The following is a 27,780-nucleotide window of genomic DNA, read 5'->3' as shown; positions in this document are numbered from 1 at the left end:
CACACACCACTTTTTAACCACAATTAGCGCGGTGTCCCAAGAGCTTCCACTGATTTTAATGGGGCTTCCCTGACTTGAACGCAGCTTGATTTTCAAGCGCTGTCTGTTCTATTTTTCATAGTTTTTTAACACACCTCATCACCCATTACAATAATGATGGGGTTAAAAAGCACTGTCAAACGCTGTGAAATGCTGCTCAAAATTGCAGTAAAATGTAGTGGTTCTGAGTGGCGTTTAACTGAACGTATGTGTGAGAGTGGCCTTAGCCCAAGTACAAAATCAAGTGACCCTATTTTCATTTTCTTAAGTGTTTTTATTGAACAAAAGTAGTACAATATTAAAAAAGCCATATTAATTTGGTCTCACTGTAAGGCCACTCTCACACAGTCATTTTTTTTCTGTCTTTAACGCTGTGTCTTTAGGTGCAGTGCTAAACGCTGCCAATCACTACCATTGATTTCAATTTGGCTTCTCAAACAAGCGTTAAAATGCGTATTTAACGTTGCGTTTTTCAAACGCTGTCTGCTCTATTTCCATGTGTTTCTGAGTTTGAAAACGCGATGCTTTACCCACTGAAATGAATGGGGTGCTAGCCAACGCTGCTGAAAATGCGGTAGAATAAGGTTACTGCACTTTTTACTGCGTTTTCAGCTGCGTTTTTTTTCAGTTCTGGCATTATCAGTTTGCTTGGTTGTGTTTATAACTGTGCTGAAAATGCAGTCAAACGCTGTCAAAACCACATGTCAATGCAGCTGTAAATGCAGCGTTAAAAATTACAGCGTTTTTACAAGCGCATTTGTAAAGGCCACTCTAACTAACATGTTTATTCTGCGTTAACGCTGCATTTTCAGAGCGATGCTAAACGCTGTTAATCTCTACCCTGGATTTCAATCGGGCTTCTCAGACATGAGTTAAAATTCCGCAAGACATTTGGCACAGGTTTCGAAAGCAGCTCATTCCATTGCGGCCATTGCTCCCAATAGAGAGAAGAGAGCCGGCAGCGGCAAATGGTGATACAATTGACATGTTGCGACTTTGAATTCCACGCGGCATGTCAGTTTCAGATTTACAAATCTTGTCCACTTTGCAGCTTAGTCTCAGGCTTAAGACTGAAGATGGAATTTCCTTGTGGAAAGTCCGCACGGAAAATCCGCCCCGTGTGAACCCATCCTAAACACTATGTTAAAAAAAATGCAGCGTTTTTTTCAAATGCCTGTGCAAGAAGGGCCTAATAACACTGACCTGCAGAATAAGCTTATCATGTTATTTATACTGCATAGTAAACACTGAATGAAAAAACAAACTGCAGAATTTCTTTTTTATCACATTTCATCCCACCCAAGAAATGAATAAAAGTAGTAGCATAAAAAATGCAACTCATTCTACAAGAAACAAGCCCTAATATGGCTATGTTGACAGAAAATTGAAAAAAGTCATGCTCTAGGAAGACAAAGATGAAAAAGTGAAAAAAAATCACCACATCCTGAAGGCCAAAATAGGCCTTGTCATTAGGGGGTCTGTAAGATGAACGTGTTTTTTTGCGTGCCTATGTGCGCAAAAAAAATCTGCTCCACTGATGTGCACAATATGCGTGACTGAAGCTCCGTGCTACTGGAGCAGCTGTGCTTGTAGAAGCGCAGCTGCTCCACAAAAGCTCCCTCATCACTGAACACTGTAACAGCACTGTCACAGTGTTCAGTGATAATGGGACTCCCCGCGGGCACAAAATAATCCCCTGTCACAGCTTTGGCAAAGGAGCGCGATGCCATCCAATTGCTTTCAATGGGGCCAGTGCTGCTGCCGCCCCATTGAAGGCAATGGGGTGAAGGCAACTCCTGCAGCGATGATTTTTGGGGGGAAGGGTGAGCGGCTTAAAATATAAGCCCTACCTTGAATATCATCCCTAGCTGCTAAAAAAAAATTAACTCACCTAGAAGTGAGTGTTTCCATTCATTGAATTTAATGAGTGGCTGAGCGCTGCCTCTGATTGGCTGAGCGCTGTGACCAATCAGTGGTAGCGCTCAGCCATTCCTTGAATGACAGATGAGAGCTGCCTCTAATTGGTCACAGCACTCAGCCAATCAGAGGCAGCGCTTTCTGTAGGCGGAGATTTTTCAATCCTCGGCCACCAGAATACAGATGAAGACTGATGGGGACGGGGAGAAGAGCCACACAGCGCTTCTAGGTGAGTTACATTTTTTTTTTTAACAGCTAGGGATGATTTTCGGGGTAGGGCTTATATTTTAAGGATCACCCCCCTCGAAAATCATGGCTGCATCGGCCCCATTGAAAGCAATAGGATGGCATTGCGCTCCTCTGCCACAGCAAGGAATGCATCTTCTCCCTATGTTTTCAATGGGGCCAGCGCTGCTCCCACTCCTCGGTGCTCTTCTATTAGGTCACTATTACGCCTAATCAACAAATTTATAAACATGAATTAGAACCCAGCGCGTTTCCCCTTTATTATATTAGATTCATCACAGGACCAATAAGCTGTAATTACTTCACATTAAAATGTTATGGCTCTCGGAATATGGCGACACAAAAAACAATGATGTTTTTATTGTGCAAAAGTAGGAAAACCTTTAAAAAATGTATTTAAATATGCTATCGCTGTAATTGTACCGATGTGCAGAATAAAAGTAACGGGTTATTTATACTGCACACTAAATGCAGTAAAAATTAAACCCAAAAAGAACCCTAAAAATTGTGGAATTTCAGTTTTTTTCATTCCCCCACAATAAGATGAATATTTTTGGGGGGAAGCCTTTTCACACTTTCATATCTGCGCTCAGCACTGATGCATGCAGCACTTTTTCTTTTGGTATTTTGAGCCAGATCTACTACAGAACCGCCAACAGGAGGTTCTTATGTTGTGGTCTTATGCGAATTTTAAAAAATTCCAGATATTTTTTAAAATCTACTTTTCCCATGTCATCGCCTAGAGATAACGCAGAATTCGTGACCTTTCCGCAATGTCAACTGCAGAAGGGACGTAGGCTGGACGGCTTCCATTGACTTCAATGGAAGCCTTCCATGCGCAATTCCCTCAAAAATAGAGCATGCTGCGATTTTTCCTCCGCGAGTTGAAAATCGCAATTGATTTCAGCTCATGTGCAGGAAAAAACGCTTTTCCATAGCATGATATGGGCGGTATTTGCTGCAGGACCTGGAGGCGGATGCCTGCTCCGGAGTTCGCAATGCAAATACGGTCATGTGCAGTGGCCTTAAATTGTACTTATATCTGTTGGGACGGGGCAGCCACTTCCCCCCTCTCGACGGGCTACAGCCACTTCTTTTTCTTATTGTCCTGATCTGGCATAAATTCAAAAAGCTGCAACTTTTTGCACCAGCATGGCTTGTACTAACATTTTCAATTTTTTTTACACCACTTTTCTCTTCATAAATCCTTCCCATAGTGTTCTCTTTTAAAAAAAAGGGTCTTGAGCAAATGTAGTATGTATTATATGGGACTATGTCCCAGCTGTCTGAGTACATCCTACTACCTCAGATGCTGCAGACCTTCTTTTTACGAGTTTCATAACAATCAGTGATGGACAGGTCTCTCCTGCTTAGCACTCACTCAGACAGCTCTCACACTGCAGGCTTTACTGCTCTACTTCTGTATGCCTCTGATTTCATGCTGAAGTTTTTCTGCTGGCCTCTGAATAAATCTGATAGAAAAAAATATTGTCCATCAGACTCCACTATTGGTATTCTCCCCTAGAAGCACTGGGCGAATCCTGCCATGTACCAGCTCTGTGCCCGTGTGCACGTTCTTTTAGGGTTTCTTGACATCTCAATCTGAGGTTATGTATGGAACCTCTGTCACTGAATTCTGGCTAAAACATACCACTGCGAATTTGTGCTGCGTGCAGCGCTATTTGGGCCTGTAAAACACTGGATAGAAACCAAAGAAACCCATTAAAGTCCATTGGATCCATCATAAAATAGACCAGTTTGGCCCGTGTATGCCGCTTTCATGCTGGCATCATGAAGCAGAAAAACTGAACTCCCTGAACAGTTGTGATTGAGCCCTTAGGCCACTCTCACACGTTCACAAAACGCCGCATCCGAAACCACCGCGTTTTACCGTTATTTCACGCATTTTCGAATGCATGCTACAGCATTTTTTAACACACCTTGCCATTGTGATGAGGTGTGTTAAAAAGCGCTAAACCCGTGAAAATAGAGCAGACATAGCTGCGTTTGATCTGTATAGCCCCACTGAAATCAATGGGGACGTTGTACCGCATTTAAAACGCTGCATTAATCGTGGTTAAAAGCAGGCTATGTGAGAGCGGTCCTACTCTTTAAAAACAGGCTCTTCAGCAGCTGAGTCTGTTAAGCCGGCTTCACAAAGCGATAAAATCGTGCAAGAACTGTGCATTGCGAGTCGCACGAACTTCGCACAAATATGAATCCTCTTCTTTTGAATGGGGTCATACACATGAGCAATGTTTTCTCACATGGCACTGCAAAGTGATGCTATACAGGACACAAATCGCGACATGTCCTTATCTTGTGCGCAGCATTGCCGGCCCAATTGAAAGCAATAGGAGAAACTCCACAATCCTCTGCTTGGCTATGGCAGCCGTGCCGAAGGATCCTGCATCCACGAAGTGATGCGAGGCTGTTCTCACATGAAATCTCTTTGCATCCCTTGTAAATTCACATGGGGAGCCAAAATATGGGGTGGGATTCACGGCGGCATACTGCACTTACCTTTGTTAACCCCGCTTAGGGTGCTTTCACATAGGACAGAATATTCTGAAAGAGTTGCGAAATATGCCATCCTGGTATTCTGCATTGCTAAGAGTTCATGCCCATGAGCGTGATTTCACCGCATATTATGCATGCCCGCGTAGTATGTGGTGAATGGCGTCAACGAAAATACATTGATTATCATTGACCCATTCACATTAGTGTATATTCATTGCATGTAACTATATGCATGAAAAAGATTGCAGCATGCTCTATTTCACTGCATATTGCGCTCGCACAGCCCTACTGTTCTTTCTGGGTACTGTATTCAACGCTGTCCATATGCGATACATTATGTATGTGCGACATTGTGTACGCAACGCCACTATGAGACAGAGCGGGGAATTAAAACAGGTCACACTGCACATGAGATACGTTGTCATGCGCAGTGCACTATCGCTGCCATTTGCGCCCATAGCCGTCTTGCACGGTGGTAAAATGCTGTTCCACGCAGCGTTTAACGCATATGCCCATGGGTATGAGCCATAACTGTGGATTTTGAGGAGCTAGCTGGGAAAGTGCAGTTAAAATGTTTCACTTTGTGTAATATTATTGCTTTTTCCTCTTGGGCTGACTTTCACATCTGCGTCGGGGGTTCCGTTTTCCTACTCTGTTATAGAAGCAGGAAAGTGGAAGCCCCGTGTCCAAACGGATCCGTCTTATGAAGGAAGACGAACGCAGCGCAGAACGGACCACATTGACTATAATGGAGCTCACTTGGTTCCGTTTTACCAGATAAAAAAGAGCTACATGCAGCACTTTTTCTTCCGGTATTTTGTGCCGGATCTGTGAAGCAAACTCCTAGCAGAGGTCCCAGCGCGGACGCGAACGCGGCTTCAGGGCTCGTTAACACGGGCGTAACACACAGTGAGAGCACCCATTGATTCTGATGGCTTCGTTCACATGATGGTCAGTTGTATGAAGGAATACGCAGGATGTCCTATTTTGATGCATATTACGCACCAATCCAGGCTATAGAGAGTTAACGTAAATGTTCATGTACCTATATATTCGCTGGGAACCCCCTAGAACAGTTGTGATTGAGCCCTTACTCTTAAAAAATAGGTTCTTCAGCAGCTGAAGCCGTCAGGGCACTTTCACACGCGACAAAATAAACCGAAACACCGTGGCAAAATGCGCCATTCTGAAATTTCACAACAACGTCCTATGGGATATTCAGCACCAAAATCTGCACTGCTTCGTGTGGGATTGAAGATGGAGGATTGATGCAGCAAAATACACAGTTAGCAGTGCAGATTTTGCTGCTGAATAACCCACAGGACGGCGTATTCTATTGCGAAATTTCAGAATGGCGCATTTTGCCGCACTGTTGCGGTTTATTTTGTCCCGTGTGCAAAAAATAACACTTCCCCACCAAAACCGCTGAATGTTGTGAATCCCCTCAGGTCTGCGCCCTGTACGGACGCACACAACCCACGACCTTGTTGTTATATATCCGGTCATGGGACTACTTCCAATATTCCTATAATTCACAGTGAGGAGGGGGCCTGCCATTATCCTACAGATCATACATGAGCCTCCATCACAGGAAGCTCACAACAGTCCCTTCCTCCATGCTCCCTACTTTCCCTCCCATGTGTGCAAATTCGTTTATTAATGACGAATCTGCAGAGATCACTTCTTTCCACCTCCAGCAAGACACTGTGACCAAGCCCCGCTCTTTATCTCCTCGGGGAACGCTATAAGCGTGTCTATAAACCACGCCAGGGACATGATTAGCGCCGAGCAGGCGGCACGACATTGTGTCGAATCTGCTGTCCTCCTCACAGTCTGAGGCAGAATCCATCTTCCATTTTTGTGTGAGGCGTGACCTCTCAAGCACACCCACTTGTGCCTAGGCCGCCGCACCACCTCCACAGACCTCCTCGCAGCAAATTATTTCCAAGAGTGATGTTTTGAATCATCCAATCAGCACTCTGTGTGCCGTGAACGCCCCAATGGCAATGCGAGGCGTGCAGCCAGCGAGTTAGGTTGCTCCCTTGGCTCAGGGGCTTGAGGCGGCGGTTGGGGAGGGGGGGATTTCGCGGACTGAACTAAGCGATAAATTGCATTACAATTCGGCTTAAGGCTTCCGTCCTTGTGCCTGTAGGGGGCGGCTGTGCCAGCGGAGGGCGGCTCGCCATTGTAGCGCTCGCAGATTACGTTGCCTGCTGCTGGAGTAGGTTGGCGGCTCCGCCTCCCCCGGTTTTCCCGCCTCTTTTCACTCCTGGTTTAGACGGCCATTAATGTGAGGTTTTCCCGGGGAAGAAGAGATAGCTGGGATTTTTTTCTCTAGCCATCTGTAGTAAGAGGACACATCCGCCTGGGCCTCCTCTCTCCCAACCCCCCTCCCTCAGCAACCCCCACCCTCCATCCAGCGGCCTCCCGGGGGACTCATACAAAGGAAGCCGCGCTCGCCCCCTTATCTCTCACCTCGCTGTGCAGTATCCGCAGGCACCATGTCCAGGCCGGTCAGGTGAGTACGAGGCCCGCAGAGCAGGCCGTGCATGCCTCCCTGCAGACACGTGTGTGAGGAGCGACCCGCTGCCGTTGTATGTACTAAGCGGAGCGCGATCATCGCGGCGCATGTATGAGGGGGGGTCCGCGTGCAGAACTGGCGGCAGATGCGAAGCCCGCCGCCTCCGGAGCGCCGGGGACGTGCACAGGTGTGCTGCCATTGTCGCGCACACTGGAGACGACATGTTGGGGGGATTCACGGCGCGTGCAGCCTTATTTTTATTTTTTCGGCCCCTTGACGTTGTATTAGGGGGTAAGATGCACGCGCACACTTGGTGGAGTTGGCAGATGCAGAGTAAATCTACAATCACGTGTGTGTGTGTGTGTGTGTGTGTGTGTGTATATATATATATATATATATACATTACGTGTGTGTAAAAGTCCTGCTCTGCCATATCCAGTACATGGGGGCTAGTAGAGGGCTGGGCTAGCAGCTGTTTCTGGGGGGGGGGAGGGCAAAAAGTGTGTACACACTGGCTGCTGCACATCGGAACAAAGGCTGCCCAGGATAAGAAAGCTCCCAGGCACCGTCTTGTATCTGTAGCGATCGCCCCCTCTCCTGCAAAAGTGCGATTTGTTTCACTTTCGTGTGTAATGTTGCTTTTTGTTCGCCCCCCCCCCCCCCCCCCTTATACTTCTGTTCCTCTTAAGCTGCTTTCACATCTGCGCTACAAAAGGTTCGGTTTTCCTGCTCAGACCGAATTGAGTGATCTGAACAGAATGCATTGACTATAGAGGGATCCGTTTTCGTTTTCTCGCTCAGCTGTCTATTTTTTTACACTGCATGGAGCACCTTTTCTAATGGTATTTTGTGCCAGATCTGCGAAGGTTTCAGCGGGGGTACAGAAGCGGCCTTAAGGCTTCTTAATATGGTGAATAACACCCATCGATTTCAATGCGTTCGTTCACATGGGCGAAACTTGGTTGCAGGAAAAAATACGCAATATGACCTATTTTAATGCATAGTACGCACAAATATGGAGGTTTAGCATGTGCAGCCAATGGCATGTTCATGTGTTTGCTGTGTGCGGTGTATCTTATGCGCGTAATCCGTAGGACATTGATGCACGAGTGAGCTCCAAAGGTCAGCTACTTGCATTTGGCTTTCTATATAGCTGTCTGTTTGCAATGGTAGGTAAATTGGGAATTGATTTATGATGTATGGGATGGCTATAAGCGGGCACTGCCCTCTAAAATCACTTGATGGCTAATACAAGCCCTTGAGTTGCCCTTCTGTTGAGTCTCGTGGATGGCTGTGGGATTGTGTTCATTATATAAGGGAAGTAGATAAAGTTGTAACAAGTCCTTTGGACAGTGCCTGTGTCATCAAACCTACTATAAGAGTTGTCTCGGGGTTCTGGGAAAGCTGTGTGGTACTAGTCCCTGTGAGCAATGTTAGCCTTCATATTACTTAGTGTTTTAATGGTGTCCATATTTGCCAGGAGTTACATGGAAATTCACAACTCTGCAGGTCGGCTCACTGGGGTTACCGTTTCTTCTACGTTACGATTAGCCACATTTGATGGGAAAACTAGTGACTTTTTATCTACTTGGGATTAGTTGTGCTCAAAAGCTATACTAATTTGTAGTAAACTTGGTAAGTTACTAATGTTCATAACCCATATTGAAGTCCCCTTAGCAAGTCACATCTATGTAGAGTAAGTGCTGCTCTTCACATGAGATATTGTACAACTAGTGTAGAGGACTATGAGGAACTATCATGAGGCTCCATTGACTATCAAATAGACTTGTAGCGTTGATGCTAACTAACATTCACTATGGTTGGTCTGAGGCCACTACTGGTAACGGCCAGAGTAAAAACTCTGCCAAACACGGCTCCAAGGCGTTTTTAGAAAAAACTTTACCCATTAATGTAGGATGAGAGCCGCTCCCCTCCATCTTTTAAAGGCAAATCCTCTTTTATTTTGCAGGAACAGAAAAGTGGTTGATTATTCACAGTTCCAGGATTCTGATGGTAAGTATATTAGCCTCCTGTTGTCAGTGTGGTTTATGTAAATGTTAAAACATCATTAACATTGTCATTCTATTCAAAACCAGGTTCTTGATGTAAGGTTTTATTATCCTCCAATACTTTGCCAGCACCTACTGTCTGGCTAAAGTCTGTTGCTAAGGAACATGACACTTTTTTTTTTTTTTATTCCTTAAAGGTATCTTGAGATTTTTTTAATGTGCCAGAGAGCAGATACATATATAAATGCAGAATAAAAACTATTTTCCTTTGAAATATCCCAAGACTCCAGTCCCAGAATCAATTCATCACTCATAGTACTACTGAAGCCAGTGATTTCATTCAATAAAAGTGCAGTAAACACAAGCTGAGTGAGAAACTTAGTGGCATATCCATTATTGTAGGGTTTTCTGATAGTTTTTTTAAAATCTTTAACTTTCCCAACACAGGACATAAGCTAACATCCTGACTTGGAAGCGGTTTCTGAAAATACCCATAGCATCCGTAAGATATAAATTTCCAACTGGCCACCCACTGCCACAACAGGGATCAGTGAAAAGACTAATCCCTGCTGTTAACCCTTTTATGCTGCAATCAGTGTTGATTGCAACACCTATAAGGGTTTAGAGGGTGGGCGCTCTCTGTGACATCACTGTCGCTCGGCCATGTAATCGCAGAGGGCTGATGGGTTGCCATGGCTTCCAGATCTGCAGTGGGCTGTAATCACTACGAGAAGCCATAATGCATTGCTGCACAGAAATACTGCAATATATTACCCGTGCAATCATGGTACTATAGTTTCAGGTCCCCTACAGGGACATCCAAAATGTAAGAAAAACTTTTAAAAACATTTTTTTTTTTTTTTTTTTTTGAAACTTGCATTTGGTATCGCCGCATCTATGACAACTAGTACAAGCTGAACACTTTTTTTCCTCCTGCACAGCAAATGCTCTAGAAAAGAAGTAAAAAATGCTTCTTTGTTTTGCCTTCCAAAAAAAGGTATAACTACCAAATGTCATATATATATACCCCAAAATACCAATAAAAACTACAGTCGGTCACAAAAAGCCCTCGCAGAGCTCCATTGACGGAAAATAAGTTATGGGGCTTTAAATGCAACAATGCAAAATACATAATTTTTTTTTTCTCAAGGAAAACCTAAAAAATATTTAGTTTTGGTATTGACATCGTACCAACTCACAAATTTATTTGTGCTGCATAATTAATGCTACAAAAAAATAGAATAGAGGTCTGTTATCTATTTTTTTTTCCTCATTTGTTTTCCCTGCCATCCAAGCAAAATTTAATTATACACTACATTTTATGTACCCCCAAAATGGTTCCAATAAACTACAGCTCTCCTTGAAAAAACAAGCACCGATGTGGCAAATGTTAAAAGTTCTGGCTTTTGAAAAGTGAAGATGAAAATCCCTGTCCCCTTCTCGCATCTTTGGGTCCCAAATGGGCTGTTACTAAGAAACCCATTTTAGGTCTCCTTCACACGGGTGACATGATATCACTGAGAAAAAATCACAGCGATATTGCATCGGTGGTCTGTACAATATCGCTGCGTTTTCTCACGGTGATACTGTGATTTTGAGCACCACTTGTGAGGATTTTCAGGGGATGGGGGCTTGAAATATAAGCCCTAGCTGCAGGAAAAACAAATGCAACCCCCCAAAACACTGTCTGGCTCCAGCCCGTCTTCTCCTCGGTCCCTGACACTGGCCTTCAGCATCTCTTCTGGCTGGGGATTGGAAAATCCCTGCCTCCAGAAAGCGCTGGCTCTGATTGACTGAGCATCACAGCACTCAGTCAGTCAATCAGAGGCAGCGCTCGTTAAACCAATCAGCCATTCATTGGCTGTAATTGGGTAATTGAGCGCTTGTTCTGATTGGTTGAGCCTCGACTCAGCCAATCAGAGGCAGCGCTTCCTTGAGGCAAGGATTTTCTAAGCCCTGGCCAGAAGAGATGCTGAAGACAACTGCCAGGCACCGCGGAGAAGATGGGTCGGACAGCACTGCTAAGGTGATGTATGTCTTTTCTTTTTTTTTTTTTTCTTTTCTGCAGCTAGGACTTAGTTTAGGGCATTGATAGTAGGATTTCCTACTGTCAAAGTTGCATCGCACAAGTCACGTGCATATTTCAAAACCTGCGAGGTTTTTGACTCCCAGTGTCGCATGCTAGAAAACATTGCAAATGTGAAGGAACCCATAGGAAATCATGGGCTTCACATACATGCGATTTATAGCAACGTGAGAAAATCGCGTGACTTTGTCGCTCATGTGAACGAAGCCTTAAAGGAGTCACACCTGTATGCTGCTCTGAGGGCAGTATTAGATGAGGATGTTGATTGCAGTAATATGTCTGTCTTGTTTCTTTAAAGCAGTTTCTCAGAAACCTTCATTTTATTAGTATCAGCTGTATATGGAGGACTAAAGGAAGCAGTCCTTAATATCCATGAGCTTCAGGCTACGTTCCCTACCCTCCAGTCACTGACCGCTTTAGACCTAGTTTACCTTGGTAAAGTAAATAGTCGAGTATGCAGGCAAGTTAGTAAAAGCATGAACGCTCAATTAGTGTAAATACACTTGAGTGGACAGTAACTGGGCAAGCACAGGGGAGAGTGGAGTGGTAGAGCTGATAGCATAGTTGCCTGCCCACTCGCCATCTCTTTACTGTTCACTCGTTAATAGGGCAGTGCACAGGCCAGGTAGAATAGCAGCAGGAGGGTTTATTCTGGGCTCGGTTTACATGATTGATCTGATCACCAACGTGTAAATGAGTGCAAGTAAAATACCGATCCCAGTTGAGTGACCAATGTAAAGCAGGCCTGACTGCATAGAAAGTTGTCAATCTGTGGTTAGAGTGGGATGGACAAGGTTTGCTGCAGCTCATGAATATAAAGAACTACATCCTGTAGTCCTGTGTGCTGCTACTAATGTGTGTTTCTGACAAACCTTCACAGATATATAGTTCATTGCAGCAATCTGCGTCTCTCTCACTACCTTATGCTGCCCTTCAGCTAGTATACAGCAAACCTGAACAAAATGAACCTGGATTTTACTTTAACTAGTTCATGAGCTAACAAAATTACAGCTAAGCAAGTGTGGAGGTCCAACTTTAATTTAACCTTTTTAGGTAATTCATAAGCAAGCATATCCTGTGTGTTCATGGGTACCTTCATTATTTGCACACTTCTGTGTTAAGTAATGAATGTTAGCGGGACAACCCTTTTTTTTTTTTTCATGATGCAGCAAGCATGGTAATGAGCTACCGAGGTGGGAGTCGACACTTGCTGGTAGAATGCAAAGTTATGCACACTTTACCTACAGTGATGATTGTATTGCACAGAACTTAGCCAAGTAAATGGGTGACTTTGTAATATATCTTCACACTTAAGGTTGTCTTCACATGGGCAAGATGCACAGGTATGAACCCTATTTTGAATGGAGTCATATACATGAGCGATCTTGTGTGGTGTTTTTGAGTGTTGTAAGTAGATAGAAATTTTTTTAATTTTTATTGAATAGATGAAGAATATGGAAGAGAATCTGCGCCTCCTCCTAAGAAGTCTCGGTCATCTCCTAGAGAGGTGAAGGAGAAAAGAAAATCTGGCAAAAACTCACAAGAAGACAGGTAAATGTGCACATGTGCTGCTGAGAAATGGCATTTCTTTTAAAACTGGTATTTATATTTGCATCAGTTCTTTAGTGTAGTTATTGGAAACTTTCTATTCTTTGTTTTTGCCTGTCAGTAAGTTGCTTCTGACTTTCGTATTCGCCAATTAAACTGTGGCATCACCATTTGAAAGGTCATCAAAGACTTGCAGTGAAGTTTCTCCCAATTCCTGTGTCTGCAGGATGACTTGGTGGCAGTTAAAGGGAACCTACCATGTACTTGCCCTTACTGAGGAAAGTATAATGTAGTGAGACACAGATTCGTATATGGGGCAGTGCTGTGTATAGTTCAAAGTGTTAACACCCACAAACCACTAAATGATGGGTCTATCTTAATTCGTGAGGCTCTGGTAACCTTGCCCAATTCCACAACTGACACTTCTGCAGTGTAATGGCGAGAAAAATATCAGTCATGGTGCGCAGGGTAAATGGTGGGACTCATAAATGAGCTAGACCTATTGCTTGTGAAGTGCTTTAATTTGAATATGTAAGCACCTGGACACTATACAACATTGCTCCTCAGTGACAATTGCTGGAATCGGCACGTCGCTACTTTAAACTGGCCTAAGTGAGGGCAGCATAAAGTGCATGACTGGTTCACGTAAAAGAAAAATATGCAGGGTTTTCACCAAATATGTATGTCCACAAACATCAAATGTTAAGCGTTTTGTTAAACTTGTCTTGTGATTTTTGGTTTAATTTTGTGGCTAATACTTTACAACCATCTGTGTACTGTTTTTAAAGAAATTCTTAAATACAGGTCAATTCTACCCATAACAAGCACTTCGTGTCACCTTGTAACAATAACTGATTCATGTTAGCCAATCAGACTTTTCCAAAAAAATAGATTGGATCATTAATAGTTTAGTGGTGGATATTTGAGGCTAGGTCATAAATTGTTGGTCATCAGGGGCCAACCTACCAGCTGTTGTCTCAGTCACTGACAGCATGAATGAAGCAGGAAACTGATGCTCTGTACACATCGCAGCAGCTCTATTGAAAAATTTGTGTGAGGGGGGTGGGATACATGTACTATTCTTGTCCATGTTGGGTGAGAATAGGGCATGCAATGTGCATGGTTCATACAGATCAGGTAGTATACTTGCACTGTCCAATGCAAATTGCACCCAAAATTCCCAAGTGCAACTTGCAATACAGCTGTATTAGGCCCAATGTCCACGGGCAAAATCAAATTTAGAATACTGCGCCCATAGGATGGATGTCATTTTTTGCCTGGTGCGCGGATCGCGCATGAGGGAAACCACCTGCATCATATTCCATTTTGTGCGGGGATCCTGTGGCTTCCACTGAAGCCTATGGAAGCCGTCTGGTTCCGGGGCACACGCAGCTGTATTTGTGCTGTACCGTGGGAAAGCAGCAGTTTAAAAAAGTGTGCACGGCGCATGCATGCTGCCGGCGTGCCGAGCACATCCGCCGGGCCTAAGAAAGAAGATCTGGCCCGATGGATGGAAGACCGGCAGCCTCCGGACAGGTAAGTATAATCAAATTTATTGGCCTCGTGTCTGCGTAAAAGAGTGAACTGCTGCAGGATTCTGCATGGAGAATCTGTGCGGGCTTGAATTTCCCTGTGGACATGAGGCCTTAAAGGGGTTGTCCCGCGATAGCAAGTGGGGTTATACACTTCTGTATGGCCATATTAATGCACTTTGTAATGTACATCATGCATTAAATATGTGCCATACAGAAGTTATTCACTTACCTGCTCCGTTGCTGGCGTCCCCGTCGCCATGGTGCCGTCTAATTTCAGCGTCTAATCGCCCGATTAGACGCGCTTGCGCAGAAGGGTCTTCTGCCTTCGGCTCGGCCCGGCAGCAGCGGCGTTCTGGCTCCGCCCCTTCGCATCATTGCGTAGCTCCCCCCGTCACGTGTGCCGTACCAGCCAGTGAGGGCGGAGCTACGCGATGATGCGTAGAAGGGGGCGGAGCCAGAACGCCACTGCTGCCGGACCGAGCCGAAGGCAGAAGACCCTTCTGCGCAAGCGCGTCTAATCGGGCGATTAGACGCTGAAATTAGACGGCACCATGGTGACGGGGACGCCAGCAACGGAGCAGGTAAGTGAATAACTTCTGTATGGCACATTGCACGATGTATATTACAAAGTGCATTAATATGGCCATACAGAAGTGTATAACCCCACTTGCTATCGCGGGACAACCCCTTTAATCTGTCCCATTTGTTTAGATTTAAATCCAGCCCATAATTATAAACCTGTTGTATTTACACTTGAAAAAACCCAACTTGGGCCCAGTGTCCACAGACAAACTTAATTTGATTTGCAGAATCCACGCGGGAGATCTGCAAATCAAGCCGCTCATGGAGGTGCATCGGTGTTCGCAAATGGATTAAAATACGCGGATTTGATTTGCGGACCTTTTGGTCCGGAAAAGAAAACCCAGCATGCTCCCTTTTTTTTTTTTTTTTTTGGGAGGTTCTCGCACGGACTGCTTCCATTGAAGTCAATGGAAGCTGTCCAATCCACGGCACACCCGTAGCGGACGTGCCATAAATCCGCAGGAGACATAAAAAAGCAAAACTACTGTGCATGTCCGACGTCGAGCGATGAGGACGATGTGCGGTATAGCGAACCCAGAAATGTAGGGATCCGCGCAGATGCCCCTGCCAGTGAAAAGCAGGACTCACTGGCTGCAGGCAGTGCTTGATTCCCTGCATGGAACCCACGCATGCCATGGACATAAGGCATTAAGAGGAATATGCATCTTCGCCTGACAGTGCGGCATTATCTGTACTAAGCATGTGTGCTGGCCGACCACATCTGCAACTCGGATAAAGAATCCGGACAGGTACATGGGGTCCCCGGCTGGGCACAGAGTCAGATTCTGCATGCAGGATCTGACCCGTCCATATGCATTCGGCCTTCTCCTCCTATTCTAGGACTGATGAAATAGCAGCTCCACCTGCTGTTCCTGTGTATGTCTAGATAGATGGATATAATTTTTTTTTCCAAGGTGATCACATTTGCTCAGTCTTCTCTCTGCTTCACTGGGTATGTGGAGGTATCCCTTGTGTAGTGAGCTTCTGTTGCTGCCTTTTCTCTGATGTAAGATGAGCTGTTGAGTAAGGGCCCTTCTACATGGGCCGATAAATCGTTCACTATAAGTGCATGCCCTGAATGAACAGCAAATGAAAATTTGTTTGCTTCTCATTCGTCCAGTTCATACATACATAAAACTGAACAGCAGATCATCCTGTGTAAACAAAATTTTTTCATTTAGGAACAACTGCCTGTTTACTGTGAATAAAGGCAGGCGGGCTGGAACAAGCCTACTCTTGCTCCGTATCCGTTAACTCAGCAATGCTAGTTTCTGTGTCAAGGCACAGGAACGCTTATCACTGGGATGACCTGTTGGGCATCTACCCAGGACAGGTCATCCCATGTATAAAGGCCCCAAGTGAGACAGTATTACTGCAGAGAAGCAAGACTGAGTAGGTGTGACCACCCTGGAACCTTTACTTTTTTTTTTTTTCTGTCGTGGTTTGGACAAACGCTCTTCAATAGAAGTAATGTGTGGTGCTATTCTAACATTAATCTTCAAATATCTTAGGATATAAACTTGCGTGTAAATACAAAAGAAAGTAATTTTTTTTCTTTGTTAAACACAGCCCACAATCTTTCATGAGACAATCCCTCTAAGGTAGCCATATACAGTTAATTAATAGCTGCTGACTCTCCCATGTGTGTAACTTTGATTTCAACATGTCTGATCCTTTTGTTCACACTGGAGATAAGCGACTTCAGCTACTATCTTATCCCCCAATTATCAACATAAGCACACTTGGCCAAGTATACATGAGTAGTATGAGAGGGTCTGGAGGAATCGCTGTTGGCCTACAGTTATCTGAAGTTTATGGCTAGCCTAACTGTACTACACAGGGAAATGGTGTGCTTTTTTTTTTTAAGGCAAGACATAAGTTTTAAAAAGTTACAGTAAAGAGGGGTTCATGCAGTAGAATTCTCTGCCTGGATCCTGCTTACAAGGCTACCTACACATGGGCAAGTGTGATATCGGGCCAAGAAACTCAGCCCGATGTCGTGCTCGCCAATGTGTGTTTTCACGGTAAAACCCCCTCCCATCACTTTAGTAAAGTAGCAATACTGCAGTGCAGCTTTCAGCAATGTTAGAGGATCTGCAAGTGCTTCCCATTGCTCTCGCGTTTACATCGCACACCGTGCAATGATTAACTGTCCGATGAGAACAATGGGCGATGCGTTCCAAGAACGTGAAAAGATAGGGCATGCAGTGGTGCAGGAAACAATCGCTTATCTATATGACTTCTTTCAAAAGCATGGGGTTCATATTCATGGGTAACTCTCAAATCTTGTATGAGTTTCTCAGCTGTGTGAAACCAGCCTAAAGCAGCCACAAATCTGCTGCTGATCTTGTCACAGATCAGCACTTGGTTTTAGTCCTGTCAGTAAGCCAAATACATGTGCATAATTTCTGGTGCGCTTCCATGTGAGACGATCTATCACTACTTGACTGCCATTGGCATGAAGTGTCGGAAGGTGTGCACTAGTATTTTGCCCATAGTCGGACTAAAATGGTTTACAGATCTGTGTTAGAATAGCAACTGTTTTAGAGGCTGAAACTGCACAAAGTTCTGTGGTGGATTCTGCTGCGTGAACCTGTCCTAGAAGTAATCCAGCTTCCACTAGCATTGTGCATGCTCCAAGTTACAGACCTGGTATAGAAGTTTTTTTTTTTTTTTTTTTTGTTTATTCATGCACATCAGTTTTTCTCTTTAAACAGTGAGGAGTCTGATGAAAAAGAGGTCAAGAAAACTGAAAAAGATGCCAAGAAAACCAAAAAAGAAGACGTTGACTCGGCAGGTAAATTTAAGAAGTTTGACTTGTTTCACCTAATTATCGTTAAGTTAACAAACATGTATTAGATTTCTACAGTAAATGTACAGGATTTTAGAACTTTTTTCAATTTTGTGCTTTCCAGAGGTGGCATTCATAACCAGCTAGGTGTGGGGGACTAAGGCCCAATGTCCATGGGCAGATTTTAATTATAAAATACGGGCGGGAAATCCACAGATCTAGAAGCTCCTAATGATGCATTAACATCTGCAGGGCAATTTAATGCACGTGGATGTGACTTCTTCCCGTGTGAAAAGAAATCTCTATTTTTGCGGCGGATTCCGCAAAGATGGCTTCCATGGAAGCTGTCATATCCACGGCACAGCCACAGCTGTCATTGTGGCTGTGCTGCGGAGAGCAGGAGATTAATAAAAAAAAGTGAGGGCAGAAGAAAAGAGATCCGGCCGTGACTGAGGAAGGCCCCGCAGCGTCCAGACAGGTGAGTAAATGTAATTTTTTTTACCTCATGTCTTATTGCAAGGGTGGAATCCGCTGCTGAATTCCACACTTAAAAACTGTGCGTGTCTGACATGAGGCCTTAATGCGTGGGTAGCTTGGTATTGTGCAGTTAGTCTGTGGAATCACCCTGCACACTGTGCTAATATTTAACTATCTTAATTTTGTTCCAGAGGAAGATTTTGGTAGTGATGATGACTTGGCAGCAGGCGATGGAAAAGCAGATAGTGACTATGAGAGTCCAAAAAAGAGCAAAAAAGGCAAAAAACCGACGCCTGATAAGAGACGTGCTTCCAAAGGAAGGAAGCGATCAGCCCAAGGTAGAATATGTAACTTTTTTTTTAATTAAAGCTTCTACAGGAAGCCTCCATGAGCCATATTGGATACTATATCATACTCCTCTATGATCATGCCCTTTGGCTATAAAGTGAAAATCTTTCGTTTTTCTAGGAGGGTGATCCTCTCAAATGGGCAGTATACATAGTTAATGTTGTAAGGCTCACAGGAAAGGAGGAAGTGGTAGTTTGGAGTGGTTTGACTATATATGTATGGAGTGTTCTGTGCTTATAGCAGCTTTCCATTTTAGGTCCATGGTTTCAGATTATGCCATGTGTTTTTGTTACAAATTTTTTTCCCCCCTAAATTATCTTATTCAACTTTAACATGTTGGGTGAATACGAACGTATCCTAGGCTTATCTGAAATCAAGTATGTTGGTACATCTTACTACTAACCCAAGAGGTGTGTTTCTGACACCTCTAACGATCCATATTGCTGAAATTCAAATCTGTATCTGCTATGAGCAGGTGTAGAGTTGTGCTGTAACTTGTACTATATCCTAGCGTAAGCTATAACTTGTTGATCCATTTAAGGCAACACCCCCTCTTGCCTTTTGAAGTGCAGTCAGTGCTAAAACATCCAAGTTGCTAATGACACCCATCTAAACTCGTGGAGATTTATTTATTTTTTAGACCATAAAACTGACGCAAGTGCTCTGTTAAACCCCCCCCCCCCTTTTTGTTTTTAGATGACAGTGATGATGAAAAGGAACAACGTAAAACTGTCCGTCAACAAAGACAAGCTGCATCTAAGGCTGTCTCCAAGCAGAGGGAGATGTTAATGGGAGATGCTGGCAGTGAAGAGGAGGAGCCAGAGGATGAAGATGAAGCGCAGTTTTTGGAAAGTGAGTTTTTACAAAGCATTGGTTTACTTCAATGTGGACCACTCATCTCTGCTGTGATTTTTAAAATCAAAATGTGCTAGTAGAGGGTGTGGAAATCTTAACCTGGGTTACACTTTTTTCTTTTTCCCCCTAGGACACCAGACCATCAGTTCAAACTTAACCCCTTAAAGTGGTATTTCAGGGCTTTATTAATGACCTGTGCTCAGGATAGGTAATCAGTAGTTGATGAGGGGCCTGCTGCTCAGGCTCACTGCCAAACAGCTGATCATTCAGCTGTGTAAGTGCAGCAGACCGGACATCGTCGCTTGTCAGTGTTGGAGTTTACTTGCTGCCTTCACTCGAACTGAAATCAGGGGGAGCGCTGCCTCTTATACTTCTGGCTCCTTATTGCAGTCAGTGCTGGACTTTGCTGCACTGACAGCAAGCTTGGATGATCAGCTAATCAATAGTCATGGAATACCCCTTTAAGTACACCAATTTTTATCATAATAAACATTAGGACTTGTTTCTTGCAGGGCAACGTTTTATTTTCTTAATACTGCTATAGAATGTGTTAAAAAAAAACTTAAATTCAGTGGGGTGATCTGAAAAAAACAAAACCACCAGTTTTCTGCATGTTTTTGGCATTCAAGGACAGGTAAAAATGAAAGGTTCACTTTATTCTGTGGGTCTATAGGACTACAAAATATATATTTAGATCTGTACAGTCTTGATTTTCCTTCAAACTGCTTTGTCACACTTTTCTGAATCCCATAACTTTTATTTTATCAGTTTGAGGGCTTGTTCTTCACAGAACTTGGTTACGTTTTAACAGGGAAAAAAACCCCTCTTGCACTATTTACTACTTTTGTCACACTGGGGGACTTAAGCACATGATGGCTTGTACAATATACAATTCTGTATTGCAGTATATTGTACCGATCAATGTTATGGGTCGTTAGGATGGTAATTTGTAGATGTTTAAACTTCTTATTTCCTAAGGGGAAAGGTCACATGACTTTCGTTCTTGATGAGCAGGATACTCCTACATATGGTGGTGCACTTCTTGAAGGCTATGGCCTCAGTGGCAGCAAAGGGGTATGTTCACACTGCAGAATCTGCTTAAAATAGATATCTTTCGTTTGAATGGCACACTTTGTCACTTTCTTGACGGTGTGGATTTTTCAGCTTCGGATTTTGGAACCACATCACATCCTATTTAGAAAATGACGTGAAGGGATATTGATGAGGTCAAGGAATGTACACACTATATCCCAATGTGGGATAATGCCAAATTACCAGAGCTAAGTAAACTAAACTTAGATTTCAACATTTGCAAAAGTAAGGGTATTAGACTGCTATGATATGCAGGCACAGCATATGCCTCTCCCTATAGGTTGCTTCTATATTTTGGCTGACGTTTCCAGCTGATGAGAATAAAGTGTAATACACAGGCACTTTGAATTGCTGCTGTTCACAGTATCTCCTCTACTATACAGTTTTTACAACTACATATCTTAAATTTCAGAGTCTTCTGGGAGTGATGAAGACTTCATGGTTGAAGATGATGATGACAGCGATTATGGTCGATCAAAGAAGAAGAAGAAAATTGTTAAAAAATCTAAGCCTGAAAAGAGGGAGAAAAAAGTACCGAAGCCTAGGCTAAAAGCAACAGGTAAGAAAAATGGCTTACTCTAGCTTTGGACAAATCTTAACCAGGACTAGGAGCCAGCAATTGAGCTCTAAGGCTGGTTCAACATAATCCAGTTGAGAAGCAAATGTTTTACAAATAAGCGGCAAAAAACCCTAAGAAATGCACAGTAAAAATTGCTGGTCCTAAAAATAACCTAACGTTTTTGTGTTGCATGCACCCCAGCCTCGCCTTTTGAAGTAAAAAATTACACTTTAGGAGAAATCCCCGTCCTGTATTTTGTCACTTGATGGATAGACTACAACTTAAACTAGATGAGATGGGCAGAAGATGTGGCATATGTTGCTTCGTACATATTGGTGGACTTGTTAGACGCTTTTTATTATGCCACATCTTGTTTTACCTTATACAAGTATTGTGCTAATTTGTGGTGTAGCCAGTAAAAAAAGTGCACTTAACAACTCCCTACTAGACAGTGTTTAAAGGATTACAAACTTGGTACATGGCATGTGTAACCGTACATGCCAGGCTTAGTAAATCTGCCACTGTGGGGTTTTCCCCAGCATGTTAGATACACTTCAGGGCCCTAATTCTATCAAGGCACAGCAGTGTCCCCTCTTAAGATAATTTCTATAATTTCTGCCTAGCACTTATTTTCACTGTAATGTATTTTGTAGTTACTCCCAGTCCAGCAAAGGCCAAAGGAAAGAGCCGCCCTGCAGCAAAGGCATCAAAGGAAAAATCTCCATCACCCAAAGCGGAGGAAGAGGAAGAAGATGATGAGCCCGAGACACCACCCCCAGAAAAGAAACCTGCCAGCCCTCAGCAAGAGAAGTCTGGTGAAGAGGCATCTGATGAAGAAGCGCAGAGTACAGAAGACTAAATAGTTGGGTTGGGGGGCAAGGGTGTGAGGGTGATGTTTGGGGGGAGATTTTATTAAAAAAAAACAAAAAAACAAAAGTTCTAAAAAAAAAAAAAAAAAACCAACAAGACAGACTTGGTTTAGAACATGATTTAGGCTATTGCTTGACTTTTTCACCTCCAACTCTGTCTTTAATTTCTGTTTTAAGAGTTACATATGCGCTTTTCTATTTTATCCAGCAAAAGGTGATACTTTTTGCCATTTTTTGGGGTTAATGGTTGGTTGCTCCCATCACCTGTTTGAAATAAAGCCATGCACATTTTTAATAAGTTTGCATTGCTGATATATTTTCCCTTTTTTTTCCGTCTGTAATTTGTTTTTTTATTACATTATTCATTAGAATTTTAGTGATCTGAATGGTAATCTGGAAATTGGAATATTGTCTGCTGTTCAATAGATTCATTTGTATGTGGTCATGTCCCTCTGACCGTAACTAATGGGGAAACTTCCCAACTCACTGTTTTATAATTTTCCCTTAATTTTTTTTTGTTATGTATCCAATGGCATGGGAATCCCTTTTTGTCAGACAGTTCAAACCTTCATGGGGAATTGAACTCCAGCAAATGTTGTTGTACCTCTTTAACAGATGTAAGCTGTGCAGTGCTGTTACCCAGATGCACTGCTGAGGTTTTCATGGTTTGACCTTCCGGCCCATGCAGGTATCTTATAATAAAGATTTACCTTTTTTTGATAGACCATTTTGAAGGTACTGACAAAAGATGTGTATTTAAATTTTGTCAGAACACCTAATATAAGCGATGTGTAATTTTAATTGTTGGAAGCCATCTTATAAAAGTGATCTGTTAAACGTTTCAATTTTCTCCTTTATTGTAAAGAAACTGGTTATAATATGAAAATAAAACATGAACATGCAGTTGGTATCACACCACTATTGGCTCTGTTTATTACTGAGAACTGTGAACTCTAAAGACTCCATACATGCAGTCTGGTGAACTATATGGAAAGCAAAGCTGTAATCAAGCCACACTTTAACATCTGTATTAGTGTAAGTTCACATTCAGGGGTTTTTTTCTCTAGAGAAACTACAAATACAAAACTGGTTAACTGCAAGAAAATGTGTTTTTATAATGCAGTCTTTTGAAAGTGCATTAAAATGTGGTTTTAATGCCCCACCCCTTCATGCATTTCTGGTTTAAATCATAGTTGTCATTTCAGGTCATGGAAAACAATTGTGTACACTATTGGAAGTGGTACTATTTATGGCCGTAATACTACTTGTATATGGTATTTTTTTAACTGTCTTTCCACTCTGCAGGCTCCATCTCTAATTGTTTTCCCAGAGCTGGTGGATGGAGTCTAGCTGCTGGGTTTTCTGCACACAAGATGATCCTGCTCTCTTATATTTTGGTAGTACACGGGCATGGAGAATATTGTAAATCGGTGTAGTTGTGAATACAGCAGTGTGGTGAGACACACTAAAGCCTTCAGCAGTAGTGTTTCTCTCTGCAGCTACTTCCCTGCATAGACTTATGTGGGCAACATGTAGCAAGTTTCCTTAGTGAGCTAATCCATCTCAAGTTTAGATTTATTCTTTTTTTCTTTTTTAAAGCGGTAGTTTAAAGTGAATCAATAGTACAGAAAGCAGTTGGGAGGAGAGGTGGCTCATAAGGTTTACATTCACTTGAACTATTAATTTATGTAAAGTTTGTTGAAACAGGGCCTGGTTTAAACAGGGCCTGGTTTAAAGCAGTTTTACTATTACAGGCAACTCTTCCTAATCTACAGGTTGGGGGAACAAATGTCTGGTCACTTGGGGTCTTGCCACTATAATTTCCAGTGATTCAAAGAACTGCACCCCTGGAAATGCCTGTGAATGGAGCAGCAGTGCACATATATGACCACTGTGCCCTTCACATCTATATGATGGACAAAAAAAAAATTCCAAGTGCATTGACCTTCATCTGTTAAACATGCATTCTGCCACTCCATTCAGAGGAGTATTTGGGGGCGCAGTAAGCAGATATTTTATTCCCTAACCTGTGAATAAGTGTCTTTGGTAAGACCCCCATTAAATACAATATGGCTTTCAAATATTTGAATGAGTTACTTGTGGGTTTTAATGCAGTCGCAACTTTCTCCTTAAGACCCAATACACGGGCGTATTTGCACCACAGAATCTGGAGCGAGTGATTTTTTTTATCTCCTAATCCCACAGCAAATATTGCCTATAGGACGTGCTAAGCAAAGTGCTTTTCTATGTCCACAAGTGGAAATCTACTTTTTTTTTTTTTGCTCTCTTCTCCCTGCTCAGGAAAACCGCAGCATGACCTATTCTAGTGCAGGGCTCGCACAGACTGCTTCCATTTTAGTCAATGGCGAGTAGTGGCAGATCCACGTCACCACAGGCACAACTCTGGACTGCATGTGTGGCGGCACATTCGCAGAGAAGACCGGACAGGTACACGGGTCAATGCCGAGGCACAGGGTCTGATTCCGCTGCGATATCTCGCAGTCAGCATCCAACCCGGCTGTATGCATTCGGCCTTGGTCATTTTGTAGTTTACATGGCTTGGGTTTTTTTTCACTCTGCAACAACCTACCTGCTGTTAGGGGTGGCTTCACACGAGCGTGTGGTTACATAAGTTTGCACCCACATATGTGCACAAACACGTGTGAATGCAGGTTTGAGCATTGCCTTCAATGGAGCCGCGGCTGCGTTGAAGGCAATGGTCTGCCGACACCCCTGAATTGTTTTTCAGGGAAGGGCTTTACATATAAGATGTTTTCTTAATCCCAAGGAGGAAAAAAAATCTCTGCTGCACCTGCCACATCTGTGAGACATGCAGCAAAGGAACTCATCCCTGCGGGGAATAAAGAATTCCCTACCACAGCTGTCACAGATGACAGCTGGGGTAGGGGATCCAGCTGCTGGCATCCTGTAATTGTTTTTTAGGGAAGGGCTTTAAATATAAGCCTTTCCCTGAAAAACAAGAAAAAGTGGTGTTGATTATAAAAATAATAAAAAAAAAAATCGCTCTCCTTCCTTCAGCTGCCGGGACTCAGTCATGTCCTCCCTGCGCTGGCTCTTCAAAGCGGTTCTTTCAGCAGACGGGGATTTAAAATCCCCACCTGCTGAAAGAGCTGCTTCTGATTGGCTGAGGCGCTCAGCTAATTACAGGCAGCTCTTGGCTATCAGTCATTCAGCGAGAGCTGCCTGTGATTGGCTGAGGTGCTCAGCCACTCAGACAGCTGCTTCTGATTGGCTGAGCACCTCACCCAATCACAGCCTGAATGACTGACTGACAGCCGAGAGCTGCCTGTGATTGGCTGAGCGCCTCAGCCAGTCAGGAATTTTAAATCCCTGCCTGCTGAAAGAACTGCTTTGAAAAGTCAGGGACACTACAGAGAGGACGCAGCTGAGCCCTGGTAGCTGAAGGAAGTGGAGTATGAATTTTTTTTTTTTTTACATCACTTTTCCTTGTTTTTCAGGGAAGGGCTTATATTTAAAGCCCTTCCCTGAAAAACAATTACCGGATGCCGTCAGTTGGATCCCCTACTGCAGCTGTCATGTGACAGCTGTGGTAGGGAATTCTTTATTCCCTGCAGGAATGAATTCCTTTGCCGTGTCTGTCACAGATGTGGCAAGTGCAGCAGGGAATTTTTCCTCGTGGGGATGTAGGAAACATCTGCTGCATGCGGCAGATGTGTTCATCGCTGCGGGGACACGGCAGTGGCGGACAGGGTTTTTTCTTGTTTTTCAGGGAAGAGCTTATAGGTAAAGCCTATACAATTCAGGGGTGCCGGCAGCAGCGGTGGCTCCATTGAAGACAATGCGTGCATTCCCTGTGGTGCACGCATGTCCTATCTTTGCAGGTGCATGCCTGTAAAGCACAGACATGTGTGCACACCATAGGGAATGCGTTGGTTCTAATAGAAGTGTTTTTGTGTGTGCGTATGCACATGTGTGTAAAGCCACCCTTAGTCACAGGATTCTATAAGTGTCTCTCACTTTTTGAAGTCGACTGGTGTGCATGCATATTTCTGCAGTAAAAAAAATTCTGCTGTGATGCACAAGTTTCTAATATAACTGATGGAGATGCAATTACTAAAGCCATACCCAAAATTATCATTTTCTTGGTACTGTGTATTTAAGAGATATCTAATCTTGCAGTTTTTACTTTAGCCTTTGGCCTAATAAGCTGGTACTACTTGTTCCATACAGACGTTTTAGTAGTTATCGCAGGCAGCTGCTGCACAGAATAGGAAATGCTAGACTAATTAGGGTGCTATTACACAGGTGCTGTTTATTGTTGGGCTGCACTTGCCAGTTTAGCCCAGCAACTGTCAAGAAAACTCTAGCTGCTAGTGCTTGTAATGGCACCAGTATGTTAAGTGGCCAAAGTGAAAACTAAGATAATTAAGTTTTTTTTTTTTCTTTATAAATGAACTAAATGATATGGAATCCTTTTAAAATATTGGCAGGAAAATTTTTTTTATTATGTTTTTAGGCTGCCTGACTACGAGCGTAGCTGGAGCCACCGCACGGAAGCAGGAGCCAGCAGACGGATCTCTGTGGTGAGCCTATCTGACAGGCTCACAGGGGAGAATCGTGGCAATTTGCAGCATGCTGCAATTTGCCGGCAGCGAGCGGAGAGTCGCTATGGTTCTTCTCTCAAGGACGGGTGCTGCGCTTTCCATAGCCAGGTTATCGCCGTGGGGAACGCAATGAAAATACGCCATGGACAGGCAGCCTAAAATGTAGGAGTCTTGAGCTGAGTGAAAACTACAAGACCAGGATTTTTTTTTCCTCCTTTGGTATTGAATTTTGCTCCGGTAACAGATGTTAACCCCTTAGTGACTGAGCTTGTTTCTGCCTTCATGACCAGGCCAAATTTTGGAAATCTAACATGTGCCACTTTAACATAGAATAACTCTGAAGGTTTTGCATATCTAAGTGATTCTTACATTGTTTTTTCATCACATATTATACTTCATTTAGGCGGTAAAAATTGGCCAATAGAATTTGTGTATATTTATTAAAAGCGCCAGAACTGGGAAAATTTTGAAAAAATTGTCTCTTACATTTTCAACAGTAATATCTCAAATATGTGTGAACATACTGTACAAAATTTTAATATTTCCATCTATTTACTTTGGGACTTGCATTGGAAACAATTCAGTGGTTTTTTTAACCATTTAAGAGGCATACAAATTTAACTTTTATTATTTAACATTTTGAACACTTTCTTTTCCTGCACCAAGCCAAGTTTGCAAAGGCTTATAGGTGTTGGAATAATGGATACTCCTACAAATGATCCCATTTTAAAAACTGCACCCCTTAATGTATTCACTGAGGGGGGTCGTGAGTATTTTTACCCCAGTGTGTTTTTCAGGAATTAATGCACTTTAGAGGAGAAAAAAAACATAAAATGTCATATTTTTGCAAATATTTTAAACACTGGTTTCTTTTCTATAGCGCACCTAAAAATGAGAATTGATATCCCTGGTTATCCTGTGTTTAGAAACCTAAGATAGGTAATCAGTAGTTGATGAGGGGCCTGCTGCTCAGGCTCACTGCCAAACAGCTGATCATTCAGCTGTGTAAGTGCAGCAGACCGGACATCGTCGCTTGTCAGTGTTGGAGTTTACTTGCTGCCTTCACTCGAACTGAAATCAGGGGGAGCGCTGCCTCTTATACTTCTGGCTCCTTATTGCAATCAGTGCTGGACTTTGCTGCACTGACAGCAAGCTTGGATGATCAGCTAATCGGTAGAGATCCCAAGTGGTGGGACATAG

General features: G+C 43.2%; 1 protein-coding gene across 1 annotated transcript; it reads left to right on the top strand.

Annotated features, from left to right (window-relative positions):
* Positions 1-6,768: 6,768 nt before the first annotated feature.
* LOC136625728 (nuclear ubiquitous casein and cyclin-dependent kinase substrate 1-like) lies at positions 6,769-22,912 on the top strand. The gene is made up of 8 exons (XM_066600181.1): positions 6,769-7,240; positions 9,213-9,256; positions 12,784-12,889; positions 17,721-17,800; positions 18,463-18,609; positions 19,316-19,471; positions 20,979-21,125; positions 21,779-22,912. The coding sequence occupies exons 1-8, from the start codon at positions 7,224-7,226 to the stop codon at positions 21,982-21,984; spliced, it is 903 nt and encodes a 300-aa protein (XP_066456278.1). The 5' UTR covers positions 6,769-7,223; the 3' UTR covers positions 21,985-22,912.
* Positions 22,913-27,780: the final 4,868 nt, after the last annotated feature.

This window comes from Eleutherodactylus coqui, chromosome 4 (assembly GCF_035609145.1).
Source record: "Eleutherodactylus coqui strain aEleCoq1 chromosome 4, aEleCoq1.hap1, whole genome shotgun sequence".
Classification (NCBI taxonomy): domain Eukaryota; kingdom Metazoa; phylum Chordata; class Amphibia; order Anura; family Eleutherodactylidae; genus Eleutherodactylus; species Eleutherodactylus coqui.
Note: the sequence above shows the minus strand (reverse complement) of the source record. Positions and strands in the feature narration are given on the sequence as shown.

Excerpts from the sequence above, each read along its gene's own strand:
- LOC136625728 (XM_066600181.1), top strand. Across the intron at positions 9,257-12,783 it reads ACAGTTCCAGGATTCTGATG|ATGAAGAATATGGAAGAGAA; the intron begins GTAAGTATATTA and ends TTTATTGAATAG. Across the intron at positions 12,890-17,720 it reads AAAAACTCACAAGAAGACAG|TGAGGAGTCTGATGAAAAAG; the intron begins GTAAATGTGCAC and ends CTCTTTAAACAG.